Source organism: Primulina tabacum, chromosome 3 (assembly GCF_025594145.1).
Source record: "Primulina tabacum isolate GXHZ01 chromosome 3, ASM2559414v2, whole genome shotgun sequence".
NCBI classification, from domain to species: Eukaryota; Viridiplantae; Streptophyta; class Magnoliopsida; order Lamiales; family Gesneriaceae; genus Primulina; species Primulina tabacum.
The window spans coordinates 2,792,748-2,810,742 of NC_134552.1; the positions used below are offsets into that span (position 1 = coordinate 2,792,748).

A 17,995-nucleotide genomic window follows, 5' to 3' on the forward strand; every position below is an offset into this window, starting at 1 on the left:
TAGTTTAGTGGATGTTTTGATATAACATATTATTTGAATTTAATTGTTTATGGTGTATTTGATGTTAGTGTTATGAACAAAATACACCGGAATATTAATTCTTGAATGATGAAATTTAATAATCGAGTTTTATATTTTTGTTGAATTAATTGTTATTGAGCTATAATATTTATATATAATCGATTATCAGATACGGTTGACGTACGAGCATATGTTATTATTTGGTTATGATGCATACAATTGCGTTGAAAGATGGTAAATCATCGGGAATGAGTGATTTGATATTATACATGTTATTGTTTATCATTGTTGATATTGTTGGTTGTTGGATATTGGGCAATGATTTATTTTAATTATAATCACAATAGTAGGGGAACGAAGTATATTGGTGTTTGTCGCAATAGTAGAAGAGTGATGTATTGTTGATATTGTTTGTTGCAGTTGTAGGAGAACGACGCATTGTTAATGTTGTTTGTCGTGATAGTAGGGGAGCGACGCATTGTTAATGTTGTTGGTTGTGATATCAGTCGTTGTTCAAAAACAACGAATGGATGTTCACATAGTACGAATGAATGAAGGAGTATTCTTGTTATGATTTTAAATATATCTTATGTTGTTCTTTGTATAACTATTATGTATTACGATGATGTGTAATATGTATGTTCATCCTTCGAATGTTGTTTTTGTTGGAAATGTTACAGGACTAGTGCTGGGACATGATAGAGGAAAAAGACTAGGTGTGTCTGGTCAAAGAAGTCGTGTAATTGATAATAGATAGAAATTGTATTGTTTATTGTCTTATTCGTGTTATGTGTTGTGTAATGATTACACCGTATTAAATAAACTGATGTAGATAATATATTGATTGTACTATTTTCGTATATATATTATATTACTATGTTGTATATATATATATATATATATATATATATATATATTACATCACATATTTTATGATTGTCCGGCACCACGAATATCTTGCCACATGTTGATTAATATGGACTCTCTTTTCCAATCTTGTAAAGATTAAAGTTATTCTTAATCCACTTTTGATGATATTAGCATATAATTATTTGTTTTTAAAAAAATCTTGAATAAAGGTCACCATATTATTTAACAGAAATGGAGATTCACGACAACATTGATAACTTATATTTAAATTTAAAAAATAATAGGCTTATTATGAGACAATCTCACGGATATTTATTTGTGAGACGAGTCAACTCAGTCTATATCTACAATAAAAAGTAATACTTTTGACATAAAGAATAATATTTTTTTATATTTCAAGTTAGAGACTTGTCTCATAAAATTGAATCATAAGACAGTCTCACATGAATATTTGTGAAAAAATAGATATGACATATAATAAAGAAATAGTTTCAATTTTTTTAAAAAAAAAATTGGAAAATATGAAATTCTTTTTGAATTTTTATTTATGTGGATGATAATCAAAGTGAGATAATATAAAATTTTAAGATATAGCATGTAACATAACATATTTTGAAAATCAACTATGTTTTGAACTAAAACGTAATAATTATCAAAGGAAACGTGGAAATATATATAGGAAATGACTCACAAAATGAATGATTATTGCATTCAAATTGCTAATCTATCACGAACAAAATACAAAATGATGAATCGGATTTCAGATCAATTGAGACTGAAACAAGGATTTCGATCATCTAACTATTATTACATAGGAAAATATTAAGACTCGATGATGATAATTTTTTTTTTCTGAGAGCTAATTAAGAGCCTAAAATTATATTTTTGAATTAAATTGATCATTAAAAAAGATCTTTTGCAATAATCTTTTGTGTTAATTTTATACATGAAGACGATGTGCTAGAAGAAAATAAATATTAATCTAGAAGCATACATTTTCCTCCATTTTGTACAATGTTATCTCATATTGATAACAAATTTCAATCAATTTTTTTTTAAAAAAAGCAAATATATTGCGCAAGAACAAGACATCTTGATTGACAAAATTTCACCTAAGTTTGAATTGTGTTCTTTTGATCTGGTCTATTTTCAATTTGAATAATGTTAAAAGTCCAACCTAAATATCGTATAACGATATTTACAACCATTAAATCGTGAGATTTTATATTGAATTTATCGTGAGATGTTGATAAATGAAATTTTTGTATTGAATTTTTTGTGTTGTAAGAATTGTTGTACAAATTTAGTTGTACGTGTAGCATTACTCGGAAACAAATTATCTAAATAAACTACTTTATGTAATTTATATAATTTTCTGTAAAGTAAAAAAGTACTTATTAATGTAAATTAAATTGGTCGGATTCATTATTATATACATAAATCAAATAATTACACTGGTAAAATAATAAATTTGCAAAAAGACTTTAGTAGAATAAATAAATTGTTCAAAGAAAGAAAGGAGAGAACATTCTTAATACATGTCTAGAGTAAAACTCGAAGTAAAAGAAAAATATTTTATTTTATAGGAGAAATCAACGACAGAGTAACGAATTATGACTCTGTACAAATTAAAATTTTAAACTTTACAATTTTTTAATATTTTAAATTAATTTATCCAAACTAATATCAAATTAATCCAAAATTTACATATAATTTTTTTTTAAAAAAATTTATATTAACAATAACACCATTTCCCGACAATCAAACCAATCAAAATTATTGCATTCAAAATACTAAACAAAATATTTTTCACACATAGTTTTTTCTTAATTTTTTTAGCAAACAAAAAAATATAAAAATTTAGACACATTAGTGAAAAAAAAACATTTAAATTTTGAAAAGAAACTAACAATAAATGATTGAAGTTGAATATCATACTTTAGACGTCTAATTCTTTTTTTTTATTGTTGTAAAAACATTTCTTTTTCATTAAAAAAAAACTTTTTTTCTTACAAAAGCTACTCCATCACAATGTACTAAACCGGCAAGTCTGAAACTGATGCATATAAATTGAAATCCCCAGATATATCATCTCCCGTCGGTGTATCCTGGGCCTAACTCCTAATCCTATCCTAAATATATAAATATCCGAAGGGACGCAACAAGAAATAAATACTGAGGAACAAAGGGATAGTCAACATTTAAACGGGTTGCCACGCTAGCTACCCTTCCTGAAAATGACAGTCGACTTCAAGATTGGAAACAGGGATGACATTTGCTTCTTCAGTAGTAACCGCTGTAATATGTGGCCGGTGGAACAGCTGTGGATGGCTGCGCTGGAGTCATAGTTGCAGCTGTTGCTGGCTGTGCATAAGTCTGTTGGGGGAAAATGGAAATCAAGTTAAGTTAATAATCACACTTTCTGTTGACAGGACAGGAAGCAAACTTTACTCGGGCTAAAGCTATAAACATGAATTTTGTATTTGTGCTGCTTCTGTGAGTCGGAAAATCTCTGAATCCAAACAAAACAGACAAATGCCATCTAGAACATGGGAGTTACTGGTTTCGAGGCCTATGGGTTGCCCAGAAGTGAAATATAGACAGACAACTTGAAAAACATGAATGGTGGAAAAGAAGTTGGTTAGATAGATATTTAACTTTTGAGTTACCTGAGGGTAAGTTGAAGGATACGTTCCATAGGCTGCAGTTTGGGGCACAGATATAGGTATCTGTGGGTGTGGATAGCTTGTTCCATAACTACCATACATAGCCTATAAAGACCAAAATACACAATATGACTTTCCTCCAATGTGATGACGAAAATAACATTGGTGAGTGAGATTGCACTGAGTGATCCGTTTTAAATCCTGGAATGTGGAAGAATTGCCTGTTTTCCTCAAACTACACAACAGATATTAATGTTCTTGTTCGAACTTACGTTTCAAGACATAAACTTCATAGTCAAACAATAATCTAATTTCCCATCTGTCACGCTTTAGGCAGACATCATAAGATTGATTTGATATGAAAACAATCTCAACTGCATAACAATAACTCCAATTGTTTTCATCAAATGGTCAAGTAGCACTAAAAGCCAGCTCTATAAAATTAGTGCAAGTACCTGTTGCGCATAGCCAGGGGTCCACTGTTGAGCTTGAGCTTGTGAGGCTTGGGGCCAAGTTTGAGCTAGTAAACCATAACCAGCCCCCCACTGATTTTGTGCGCTGGGGTATTCACTCATTACAGAAGGGACAGAGTGTGAAGTAACTGTTTTTGCAAATTTCGACTTGTCTGAAACTAAATAATCCTCTGAGTGGCGTTTCTTTGACTCTGTTGCGCTCTTGTGAGGTAAGAACAGCTTAGCATGCCGATCACTGGCCCTCTTTATAGACAGTGCATCTCCAAAAAGATCCAAGAACTGAAAAGACAAAGTGGTCCCATTAAAAGTCTAACCATTCGTCCGCCAAATTAATGAGAACCAAAATCCATAGAAATAAACCGCATCAATATTTCAAAATTAAAATATATACATGAGAAGTCCATGTAAAACTCAAAAGCTAGAGGTTCACACGACATACTGCGTAACACTCATAAGTTGAAGCACGGGTGAAAAGAGATATCATGGAACACTTAACAGCAAATCCATCACTAAGCTCTTGCATTGACCAACGTATAAGAGCAAAAATACTTATACAAAGGCTAAGACAACCACCATAGAAATAATTTAGAAACAGTGTAGACAAAGGTGTCAACATGACAGGTTCTGCCGAAACCTCTAAGCACTTGTAGGCAAGTAAATGTATATGATATAAAGTATAAACTACCTCCAAAAAAATGCTTGATATCTCCTCTCTTTCTAAAACACTTGCAACAACTAGGTTTCCAATATTCGGAACTACGAATTTTTCAACCAAAGAATCCAAGTAATCGATCCGCTTCAGAAGAGGCTGAATTGATTCTAAGTGGATCATTGCCTGAAATCATAAAAATTGCAGGATTAAATAAACTTCAAAAAGAAAATGCCCCTAAAAAACTAACAAACACGTGTTTTACATTTTCCAGCTCTTCCGTTTCTATTGTTTCATTTTGAAAGAGAAGAGAGGAAGATAGATTGGTGCAGATAGAAAAAGAGAGGAAACCTCCAAAAATGGTTTTGATAACTGCTCGTTCTCCACCCCTCTTTCGAGAATCTCCCTCGCCTTATCCACATTGCCAGAAACCTATATTTTAGATATGTGAGATGTCATAGTCAAAAAATAGCACATGCTTCATCTGTATTAGAGCACAAAACATTTTAGCAATTAGTGAGGCTTCCTCCAGGAGATAAACAAGTAACACTTAGTCGAGCAGCAAGTTATGTTCAACATTTCCAGAAACCGATTCCTTCAACTAGCAGTAACAGAAGTTAGCAGCAAAATAATTTTTTTTAAACATAAAACATACCAAGAATAGAAAACGTGAGTACTGAGCAAACAACAAAGGCAGAGTATGTGAATTTTCCTTTCCCTTCTCGATTGCAATGGCCTGCTCATATATAGAATAAGCTGCTTCCAGATTTCCCTGGAAATATTAAAAATAACAAGAACAATTCAGTCAATCCTCTCCATATCCAAATCTTACATAGCTTAATCAAGCAATCTTACAAGTCGGTGTTCCATGTTGGCATGCTTAATTATTGCTTCTAGAAGTCCAGGCGAAATTCCGGTGTGCACCAGCTGATAAGCAGCTTCGGCTCTAGAAATGTCACCATGAGACTCCCTAAACCTAGCCTCAAAAAGGTGGATCTCCGGTTGCCTCTGTTCAGAGATACAATAATAAAGCACAGCAAATAAATTTATATTCCCCTGACTAAAATTGAATCCCCATCAAAGCAAATATAAATCGATTAATAACCACCTTTAGATTCACAAGCACAAAAACGGACGGAAAACTTGTCAATGTATCTTGTTAGGAAGTTTTAAAATGCAAAAAACTATCTTATTCACTAATTGTACAGGATGCATTTCCATTCTTCTTCCTTTTTACGATTTCAAACATGCAAATTTCTTAATATATTTTAGTCCTAAATAATAGCGTAAGAATTTAAAAAAAAATCGATCAAAAATCATTCTGCTCGCCAGTTATATTCCTCGAAAAATAAGGTGGCACATACAAAATACATATGTATGGCTGAATAATATAAGAAAGGAATGCAGAGCATACGAGGCAAATTCATGAAAAATATAATCAAAAAAATGTAGGTTATAAAGATTTGAGTCGCTGAGCTGTTGGACATACCATGATTGATTAGAAATAGCTGGACAGCATAGATCCAAGTAAAAGAGGAATTCATACCTTAACAAACACTTGGGTAGCACGAGCAAGTACATTATCGGCAAGCTCCATGTTGCCCCTAGCTTCCATGCACAAAACGTATCTTATCCAGTACTCAGGATATAGGGCACATGCAATCAAACATCTTTCATAAAGCTTGAAAACCTGGCAGGTCGTTAGAGTGACATATTACCGTATTTAAATTCAAATGATGAATTTTTAAGATACGATAGAAAATTTACAAAGGAGAAATGCACAAGGAATCCTCCGTTGGTGGAATAGGAGGCCCCTCAAATATGACAGGAGGGACCCTCCTTGACTGACAGATAGATGGTTAGGAAGATAATATAGACCTGCATTCATAACATTGGAACTTTAAAACAAATATTGAGTTGGACAACACATCATGAACCCAGAATTTTGACTCACGAATGAGAGTTTGAAGTACTTAGCCTTATAGAAAGCAAATGGAAGTCCCATGCTTAAGTCCAAGTTCAATACCCCGTTTTAAATGATGCTTCTCCAACGGTTAGCCAATAAAGCATATGGGGCGGCACATATTACTTAACTGTAAGTCAATGCATAACAAGGACAACTAAAGCTACATGCAAAGATTAAATAAAAAAATGTCCAATACAAACACAAACACGGATACCTTATTGAAGTCATCTTCGACTTCAATAAAATCAAGATAGGCGTGCCAATTTTCAAGCTCTGCTGTGTTAAGGGGCCGCACATGGAAATAAGGCCTCCTAATAGAAGTTTCAAAACTAATGATCTTTGCATCGAACTCTTTAGCTTTCTTATATATCTCTTCTCTAATGGCAAAATACTTCTCCAACTCCTCGGCATCTTTTAAGCTGGCACTAACAGGGTTATAAGACTGTTCGATAGCACTAGAAGGGTCCTCTCCATTTACTTGACCAAAAGCTGCTGTGGATTCCTCAGCTGTTCGCAACTCCAATAGAGGTCGACTTGCCACCAATTCTTTAAACCTGGACAGCAGGCATAACGGTTAAAATCATCAATCATGAGATTTTCATTCAATCTGTAACCATATTGACGAAGAAATCATATATATACCAAGACAAATAACCACAGAATACAACGCAACACGGAATCACATGCTTCACACTAATCAGATGCTTTAGACAAACGAACAAGAAAGGGACAAAATGAAGGAACGTGATTAAGAATATGATCTTACTAACAATTGTAAGTTGGCTAGCTCTCGATTTTAAACCTCAGAAAACTCAAAATACCTACAGGGTGTCGTCATGGAGTGATACTCAAATCAAATTCAAACTTCCAAAGACACACAAAGAAAATAGCTGGTCCATGGTCTGTCAGTCAATGGTATAACACTAGTGCCAATGGAACATCCAATATTCAGCGACAGGGTCATAGATAATATTCACAACTGGACCTTCCTTACTAGCAGTGCATATAAAGGGTTGGCATGAAACCATCAAAGCAAATAAACAGACTAGGTCAAGGGACCTGATGGTAAACAAAACATCTCGAGCCACACCAAATAAGAAACTCACTGCTTCTATCCCAAAGTGTTGTGGACAAGAAATTTGGCAGGCACACATCAGCATGAACATGTTGATTTGTCACAAGGAAAATTAACATGAGATTTCACTCTTTAAGAATAATGTCAGTTATATTCTATCGATAATAACGAATAGGACAGGTAAAAAAAATTACCCTTCGAGGTAGCGATCCATTTGCTGATTTGGTATTTCCAGAACCCGTGTATAAATATTGGCAACACGAGCCCAATCTTGTTGTGAAATTTCATACTCAATATATTTGTCCCAAAGTGGAAAGCACAAGTAATCAGTTCCGACATATTCTAATGCTCTGTCAAATAGCCTGAAACACCACAAGAGGAAAAGAAAATTGGATCATTTAATACAGATACAGGTAATCCAAACTTATTACCCAAAAGTAAAAAAGAGAATGGTGTGGTGTTAATTCACACAAAAAAAAAAATCAAAAAACACTGCACTTAGAGAAAATTTTTTTCAAAATAATTTGCCATTACTTTCCCGAAAGGAGTTGTACCATTTCCAGAAGTGGTAAAGTTCCGTACAGCATAGACATATCGATAATTATAGCCTTGGGAAAATTAGCGCGTGCAACAATTTTTATAGTTCCAAAATATATAAATAAGCCACCAAAACAAGAACCATGGGATGTTTAATAGGAGTACATTGCCTACAAACCTTAACACGAAATACTTCGGTAAATGCTGACGCGGACAAATGAAGTGGGTTAGCAATAAAAGCATTTCAACAGCATTCAAGTGGATGACCACACTGAAGTAAAATGAATAAAATAAATAAAAGACCTTCTGACGGTATCAGGATCTCCACAAGAGGAAATGGAAAATACACAATAATGCAACCACATGTCAACAGAATAGGCAACTCCTTGAACAGCTCGCTCATAAACCTCTGTGACTTTGTCCACTGAGTTGAGGCGTGCCACATGATCAGCATATTTCTTCCAGTAACCGTAACATAAAGGAAATTCAGCCAAAAATGCATCATAAACTTTTTGAATTTTATTTATGTCACCCTGCAAAAAACACGAGTTTCAATGAATGACCATGAAAGTAAAATAATGCATCATTAAAAGTTTAGAACATCCTTAGCAACATAACAAAGAAGAAATGATATGAAAGTCAATTAATATGCTTTAGTAGTTTGAGAACATCATGTTATAACTCTAATTGGTAGGGAATTGAAAAACATTTTCAACCAGTAGGGTGGCAATAAGAATATAATACTCACTCCCACACAAAGCAAAAATCTTGACAAATCGGAAAAAAAGAAAGAAAGAAACAAGGACCCACAAAGCTTTGATCCATCAGGCATACCTCAGACATTCTCTCTGTTTCCTCAACTAGAGAAGTCCATGCATTAAAATCCATGGAATTAGTAGTCACTATGCTCCATAATCTATCTTCTTCTTCACTCCGTTCTGCCATTAAATTTGAATCAAATGAATTAAGCCTTTCATAATGGGGAAAGTGTCAGATATCTTCAACATAAATTCTATTCTTGGCAGCATTGTGAGGAAACAAATAGCAGATTTGTATGAAAAATTATCCAAAAGATAGTGAAAGCGGATGTTTCATATGCATGAATACTAATATCCCTTTCCCATTTCCATTATCATGTGAAAACAATGATCAACGACCAACTACATTTTCATTTCTGTGAACTCATTATTATGTTTTGATTGATGTGGTGATGCCTGAATTTTTTCATTTGTGTTACTATGATCTATGTTATAAAATGAGTGTTAGTAGACAACAGTCCTCACGGTATCCACTCTTAAGCCATACACCTTCAGCTATACCAATTGAGAAGGTTTGAAGCACAAGGATACTTCTTTAGATGCATGCTTAGGATAATAAGGTAATCCATAATCACTGTCCAGTGTCAAAGGAAACAATTAGCAACTATCAATTGTCATTTATATTTTACACGAAAGTACTAGTAACGCTGCATTAAGATACCAAGTGCTTTTCTTATTAGTTTGCGCTTTTCTGATGGAGGTCAATAAAATGAACAATTTATTCATTCAAAACAAGCACATTGCCATGATAGATATTGTCGAAACAACTTGTCCCCAGAGCTCACGCTCTTCGAGTCCTTGGAAGACACTACAACCAATTGCCACATATGTTCGAACAATGAGACTGAAAAAGATATGCATTAAATTCATATCCAAGACATATTCATGCAAATTGGTCGGATACTAGGCAACAAAAGCCACTAGAGACCAATTCGTGGTCGGATATACTAGGCAACAAAAGCCACAGGGGCCAATTTAGAAATATATTGGGTTTTTTGTGCACCGAGAGTTCCAACCCGTGATCCACTAGCTCTGACACCATGTTGAAACTGATAGTCCCAAACGCCTAAGCTTGAAAGGTGCGGCAATCAATAATTTTTTCTCCGCGTATATTAAACAGAAAGCTCCATTTCAAGTTGCCATTGTATAAAATGTGGATACAGCATCGCCATCATTTTATGGTTAACACCTATGCCTTTTTTGTTACTATAAACATGTCCAAGACAAAGAGTACCAAAAAGGCTAGGAAAACCACGTTGAATAATTTTTCACGTGTGTATTAAAATGAAAATCCAGGTCATGAGTAAATTAAGTGCTTAAAACTGACAAATATATGCCTAGGCAGGAAATGTATTTGGTACATCAAGAGTAAATACCAGAACGATCCACGGGATGATGTTGCGCGGCAGATGCTACATAGGCTTCTGAATCACTCCCATTTTCAGTAATATCTGTTGCTATTTCCCTTGCCTTGCTGACATTATTACCATTACCAGAAACTTGGGTTGAATCCATGGAAGCATTCACATATGTAGGGTTTGAATTTCCAAGATCTATGCTGGATCCATGTGCCACTGAAACGCCTGCAATCGTAAAGCTAGATGAAGCAACCAAACCTGCTGTATCAGATGCAATAGCATTAGCCTGAACTACAGATGCACCAGTCACCAGAGCTGCATTTTTTGCATTATCGTGATCTACCGAAGAATAACCAGAAATAGTGGTTGTTTGTGCCAACACAGACTCGCTATCTTCCATGATAAGAATGGTGGTGTGCCTGGCATATTCAAGCAATTTCGAAAGGAAAAATTAGTTACTTTTGGGCAATACTTCTAACTCTGCATTGACGTGCAATATATATTAAGTCTTGAAGAACAAGTAGTTACGGGGAAGGAGGGAAGATCAGTTCATTGCTTTTAAATTGCCAAAGGTCAAAAATCTAACTGATAAAACTATACCATGGGCCTGGCTTTGATAATAAAAAATACTGGAAACATGCACAAAATTCAGAATCCGATTGTTACACAGGGCATATGAATCCAAGCAGTGTTTGAAAACTACACGAGACACATTACCTTCTCCCTAAAGAGAAGTATTTCCCTAGTTATGGAAATATCATTTTGCAGCATCCGACGAAAAACTAACACTGCCCGAGTTTACTAATCAAAGCTAAAAACACAACATAGGCTTTGGAGTCATTTTGTGTCAAAAAACAGTATCTGTAAACATGGCAACCTTATTGACAGAACTTTCGAATGCAACAAACTATCACAAATAAGAAAATTAGGGTTTCGTTATAAAACCCTAGGCCACATGACTGCCACACAAACAAACAAATAAAGAAAACATGGCACAGAAACGGGAAGAAAACTCAACGAAAACGGAAAGTAAATCGAATGGAATTTAGTTATTCATGTGCGATGTTAACAGCCACCAACAACTAAAAAACCACCCATAGGTCATTGAAACACACAACCCTCGAGCCATTGAGAAATTTTACTACACCTGGAAATCAAAATGAAGACGGTTGAAGAAATTAGGATGATTTTGGTGCCTAGGCAGATTGGGGAAGGGGATGGAAATGTAAAATTAGGGCACAAGTTTTTAATTGAATTCTAACGTTAGCGCGAAGTACATACCCCTCTCGGTGGATTGTCTGGATAGAGCCGCGTGTGAATCCGGTCCGTCTATTTTTTTACGATTATAATTTATGATCATGCTTTTGTTTCATTTGAATGAACTCGTTTAAAAGTTAATAATAACAATGAAACCTCCTAAAAAAAACTAACGAAGCTATTAAAATTAAAAATTTACGGTAAAAGTAAAAATTTTAAACTCACAAAATATATTAAACTACACACTTTTATAAAATTTTATCCATTCAATTGTGTTTTTCTTCACAAATTGAGATACTTATTTATACAATTTCTTTGAAAATAATCCAAAAATAAATGCATCATCACACACTAAACAACTCTTATTTTCAACAATCAGTCTCTTATTTTCACAATCCCCCTTGTGATGATGATAATGATACATTGATTGTCCTCATTATGAGTTTTTATACTGCCTCGTTAAAAACATTACTAGAAAAAACTCATTTGGATAAAAATCATAATAAGGGAAAAATAGTGCACTCATGTAAACTCCCCCTCATGTTAACACGAACGATTCTTTGCAAATTTCGTAGATTACGCATCCCAATATATTATATATGTTTTCTGAATATTGTCGTGTGAAGTACCTTTGTGAAGAGATCTGATGAGTTTTTTCACTTGACTGAATGTGACGAATATCAATATCTTTATTTTTTTCAAGCTCTTGGGTGAATACGAAGAACTTATGAGGAATATGTTTAGTTCTATCGCTTTTTATGTATCCTTCTTTCATTTGAACAACACATGCAGCATTATCTTCATATAGTGTCATGAGCTTTTTGTCGAATGATAATCCGATGAGATTTAGATATGTTCGATCATTGATTTTAGCCACACGCATTCACGACTTGCTTCATGTAGTGCAATAATCTCGGTGTGATTTGATGAAGTTGTTATGAGTATTTGTTTTTGTGAATGCCAAGAAATTGCAGTGCTTCCACGAGTAAATACATATTCGGTTTCAGAACGCGCCTTGTGTGGATCAGATAAGTACTCAGCATCAGCATAACCAATTATACTTTGATTGGTATCTTTTGAATACAAAAGTCCTAAGTCTGTCATTCGTCATAGATAACAGAATATATGTTTAATTCCGTTCCAATGTCTCTTTATTGGATATGAGTTAAATATTGTCAATAAATTTACAACAAAAGATATATCAGGTCTTGTAGAATTTGCAAGATACATAAGACCACCAATAGCACTTAGATGTGGTACTTCTGGGCCAAAAATAACTTCATCATCTTCATATGGACGGAATTGATCATTTTCTATGTTTAATGATCTAACAACCATTGGAGTACTTAAAAGATTTTATTTATCCATATTAAAACGTTTAAGGACATTTTCTGTATAAAATGCATGTTTATTTTATTAATTTGTGCTTAATTATTTTTATGCATTTTATTGCATAATTCATGCATGATAGGATTTAATTCATGAAATTTTTAAAGTTCACGCATTAGGGTTTCTAGGTGCATTTCACGTTCGAACGAGGACCGGAGGCCGGAGAATTTTCAGAAAAATTATTTTAATACATGACTAATTTTTATAAATTAATATATGATGTTTTAAGTGGATTTTTCAAATAATGGGATTTTACTGGGTATTTTTACCCGCATGACTTTATTTTTAACGGTACGCAAATTTTATCGATTCGGGGGACTTTTTAAGGGTTCGGCTAATATTTTCAAGAACTTTTCAACATGAAATATTTTTCGGGAGTGTGTTTGGATTTAATGGCCCTACTTTTAAGCTTAATGGGCTTAAAACATTTTTAAAACTTTTAAATTGCAAATTTTGGCCCATTAACTAATTGTTATCTATTTATTTATCTACCTAAACCACTCCTTAACCTAAACCTAAATACCCTACATAGCCGACACCCCCCTCAACAGCAGACACTATCGTTTTCAGCCCTCTTTCCAGCTGGTGGCCTCGGTTTGGCTTGATCTTGCAAAGAAATTCATCCGGTGTTCCCATTTTCTTGTTTCGTTCATCGATCATCATCAAGGCACGCGTTGTACCTTCATTTCTGCATCACTCACGTGTATATTACTGATGTATATGTGTACATGCATGAAATCTCTCGATCTGGAAATGAACATGAAGTGCCATCAATTTTACATGGGTTTCCTTCCAATTTTTATTTCTGTTCCTCACGAGTTCTGAGTTTTCTTGCAAGGGGTCACTGTGCTCGGTTGTTTAGGGGTTACTCGTGGTGTATAAGTACTACTTTGGGGTCTAGGGTGGCTGCTGATCGTACCAAGGGAAGATCCGAGAGTAGCGTGCCATGGGGAGGCTAGATTTCGATAGATCGAGGGCCAAGGGGAGAGCTGTCGGTACCAGGGTGAGACCAGGCTATAGATCTACTCATGGTGGGTTCGAACTACTTCTTGAGAGAGCCCTAGCACTGCTGGGTCGAACCCTTGAGTGAGACAATAGAACCGAATGCAAGGGGAGACGGTGGAGTCACTTTTGGTGTCTAGCGGGTGGGCTGTTAGTGTAGGCTGCATGGGGCCAATTGTGTGGTTAAGGTAGGTTCTTTAGGGTCTAATCTAGGTCCATGTTAGGTGGGTTCAGAGCTGGTGCATCGGGGATTAGCTGATGGAGTGAAATTTGGAAAGGTGTGCACGAGGTGGTGACATGTGAGAGGACCGAGAGTTTTTGTTCGGTGCTGGAAGCTTCAACCTGAGTTTAGAGGCTTAATGACATTTTTTTAGGAGTATTCTAGTGTTTGTAAAATATGGTAAAGGTTGGGAAAGTTTTAATTAATTTTCGGTTCGATTCGGGTTAAAACCGGGACCCCGATCTAAGTTTTAAAACGAATCGATTAAGTTCGGATTTTTGGCTCGAGTTACGTCTAGGAATGCTTTTAAAATGTTTTGGGACATTTTAAGGAGTTTGATAAGCTTCGGGTCAATTTTAGAGGTCCGGGGGTGAAATTTTGGTCCTGGCAGCGCTCTGAGCACAAAATTATGATATTTTAAATGTTTATGCATCATGTTTACGATTTTTACGCAATTATGATAAATACGGTGCATGCTTGGTTTAAAGAAAAAATTATGTATATGCATGCTTTTATTAAGTGATGAATATGATGACACGTTTTGAAAGAAGTGATTTAGTTGTGACTGACACGATGATACGATGATATGATTGGAGATATCGTGAGGGAAAAAGCCCCAAAGGGAGCCCGTTTACGGGAGAAGGCCCCAGAGGGAGGCTGACGATCGTATTTTCATTGACATGATATGATGACATGATAGGCTCGGGCTCAGTTGACGGGTGAGAGTGTCGCTGATGTCCCCCGCCGTCGGGTACCGCGGTTACACGTAGATGGATCCATCGACTGACATGATGACATGATGATACGAAAGTCACAGCTAATGAACGGAATTCAAATTAAGATTTTAACACGTATATGTTGATACGATGATACATGCTATGATTATTATCATGTTTTGAAAGGATACGACACGTTTACGTATATGATAACATGAGATGACATGTTTTGACACGTATATAATGATATGAGATGACATGATTTGACACGACATGATTTTATACGACATGTTTATGTTCATGTTTTAAAGTTCATGAAAGGTATGTTGGCATTATGATTTTACACAACACGTTTACGTTATGCTTTTAAGTTCATGAAAGATATGTTGAGTATGATATTTTTCACTGCTGTGTGCTACGTATATGTACTTGTTATTCCTGGTACAGGCGTGTTGAGTCTTTAGACTCACTAGGCGTGTGTGATGCAGGTGAGCTTAATGATGAGGAGATTGGAGGTGCCGAACTCTAAGTAGGCAGACCTGGTAAGGTGACACGACCCGAGGACCATACGTTTATGTTTACGTATGATTTTAGACTAATTGAGTTATTTTAAACTGTGCTATTTTTATTGTAAAATAAAGACGATTATTTTAAATGATATTTGAAAATGCGAGCTTCTTAAAAAAAATATTTTCGCATTTTTAAAAATGATCGAGACGTTACAAAACTAATCAAATACCGAAACGTAATTGCATCCATAACAGGAAAATACGTTTTTTCATAATCAATTTCAGGCCTTTGAGAAAAACTTTGTGCAATAAGTCGAATTTTATATCTCATTATTTCATTTTTTTTCTCATTTCATTTTCGAATAAAAACTTATTTGTACCTAATATGTTTTACACCTTCAGGTGTAAAGACTATAGTTCAAAAAATGTTATGTTTATTTAGCGAATCCAATTCAACATAGATGACGTCTTTCCATTTTATTCAGTCATGTCGATTTCTACATTCACCAAAAGATTTTGGTTCATGATCTTCATTGTCATTTATGATGTCAAATGTAACATTGTAAGAATATATCTCATCAATTTCTTTTATACATTTTCTGTTTCATATTTTTCCAGTATTAATATAATTGATAGAGATTTCATGATTCTCATCGGTTTGTGGTTCTAACAGAACATTTTCATCATCATGTATTTTTGTCGGAGTATCATTCTCTATTTTGTGATCATCGTTTTTCTCTATACTTTTTCTTTTTCGATGATTTTTATCATTTGAACCGATTGGCCTTTCACGCTTCAAGCGTTTAATGACATCATGAGGATCTTCAATTTGTTTATTTGGAATTTCTATTCGAGCAGGGGCATTTACAACATGTATATATGATTTAGTTACCTCTTTTGTGCCTGCAAATGCATCTGACATTTGATTAGCTATTCTTTGCAAGTGCACAATTTGTTGTACATCTTTTTCACATTGTTTAATTCTTGGATACAGTCTTTTTTCACATTGTTTAGTTATTGGATACAAAAGTAACAATGATGATGAATATCATGTAATTTCCTTTTCGATATGTTTATTTTCTCCCCTTAACATCGGAAAGATTTCCTCATTAAAATGACAATTAGCAAAACATGCAGTAAACACATCGTTTGTCTGAGGTTCAAGATACCAAATTATTGATGGGCTATCATAACCAACATAAATTCCGATCTTTCTTTCAGGTCCCATTTTTGTTCGTTGAGGCGGTGCAATAGGCACGTATACCATACATCCAAAAATTATTAGATAAGAAATGTCTGGTTCTTTACCAAAGGCAAACTGCAATGGGGAGTATCTATGATATGCACTTAGTCTGATGCGAATTAATGCACCATGATGTAAAATTGCATGCCCCCAAACAGAGAGTTTTATTTTCATATCATTGGTCTAGCAATCAGTTATATACGTTTAATCAATTATTCAAATAATCCATTTTTTGTATGTACATGAGCAACATGATGCTCAACAATGACTCTCATTGACATACTATAATTATTGAAAGTCTGGGAAGTAAATTTACCGGCATTATCAAGTCTAGTTTTCTTAATTGTGTGATCGAGAAATTAATTCCGCAATTTTATTATTTGAGCAAGTAATATTGTAGATTCCACATATCGAGTTGATAATAAACATACGTGTAACCATCTACTAGAGACATCGATCAATACCATAAAATATCTAGATGGTCCACACGGTGGATGAATTGGTCCACAAATATCACCCTAAATACGTTCAAGAAAACGTGGATGATTCAGTTTGGATTTTAACTGGCGATGGTCTTATAATACATTTTCCAAGAAAACATTTTTTGCATTGAAACTTACTGTTTTGAAGATCTTCTGGTCTTTCAACAGATGACAATGTGTATTTTCTATAATTATTCGCATCATTGTTGAACCAGGATGTCCTAATCGATCATGCCAATTAATCAATATTGAAGAATTATCAACTATCATGTTTGATTCGATTGGATTTATATATGTATAATGCAATCCAATAGAGAGCATTGGTAGTTTTTCAACTACGTATTTCTTTCCTAATTTATATGTGATAAGACACATATATTTCTCATTTCCTTAATTTATTGTCTGAGTATCATACCCATGGGAATATATGTCATTAAAACTCAACAAATTTTTTTCGATTGTGGTGAATACAAAGCATCAATTATAATAAATTTTGTACCATTAGGTAACAAAAAATATGATTTACCACAACCTTTAATCAAGTCTACAAACTTGATATTGTATTCATCATTATTTTTGTTGGTTTTAGTTCCAAGAAATATCTTTTGAATCAGAGAATAATGTGCGTTGTACCACTATCAGGGATTAGTTTCCCTGTTTAGCTTTGTTCATAACTTTTTCCATATTCGAACTTCAAAAAAATATGCAATGAAAAAAATACTGACAAAACATATGTAATTTATT

General features: G+C 34.2%; 1 protein-coding gene across 4 annotated transcripts; it reads right to left on the minus strand.

The window, feature by feature from the left end:
• Positions 1-2,937: 2,937 nt before the first annotated feature.
• Positions 2,938-11,765, minus strand: LOC142539312 (pre-mRNA-processing factor 39-1-like). 4 transcript variants are annotated; one of them, XM_075644699.1, is made up of 15 exons: positions 11,581-11,720; positions 10,737-10,852; positions 10,452-10,658; positions 9,092-9,195; positions 8,561-8,790; positions 7,915-8,082; positions 6,860-7,199; positions 6,226-6,369; positions 5,535-5,687; positions 5,335-5,451; positions 5,031-5,111; positions 4,716-4,865; positions 4,013-4,309; positions 3,561-3,662; positions 2,938-3,267 (listed from the first exon to the last, which is right to left on the minus strand). In XM_075644699.1, the coding sequence occupies exons 2-15, from the start codon at positions 10,831-10,833 to the stop codon at positions 3,175-3,177; spliced, it is 2,283 nt and encodes a 760-aa protein (XP_075500814.1). In that variant the 5' UTR covers positions 10,834-10,852; positions 11,581-11,720; the 3' UTR covers positions 2,938-3,174. The 4 variants fall into 4 exon arrangements, with proteins under 4 accessions (XP_075500814.1, XP_075500813.1, XP_075500812.1 ...); XM_075644698.1 differs by having other exon boundaries at positions 10,452-10,852; positions 11,715-11,765; XM_075644697.1 differs by having other exon boundaries at positions 10,452-10,852.
• Between the last annotated feature and the right edge of the window lie 6,230 nt (positions 11,766-17,995).

Bases quoted from the DNA above. Each gene is read 5' to 3' on its own strand.
- LOC142539312 (XM_075644698.1), bottom strand. From the start codon at position 10,833: ATGGAAGATAGCGAGTCTGTGTTGGCACAAACAACCACTATTTCTGGT. The intron at 5,112-5,334 runs GTATGTTTTATG...TCTAAAATATAG, and splicing joins ACTCACGTTTTCTATTCTTG to GTTTCTGGCAATGTGGATAA. The intron at 4,866-5,030 runs GTTTCCTCTCTT...TTATGATTTCAG, and splicing joins TATCAAAACCATTTTTGGAG to GCAATGATCCACTTAGAATC.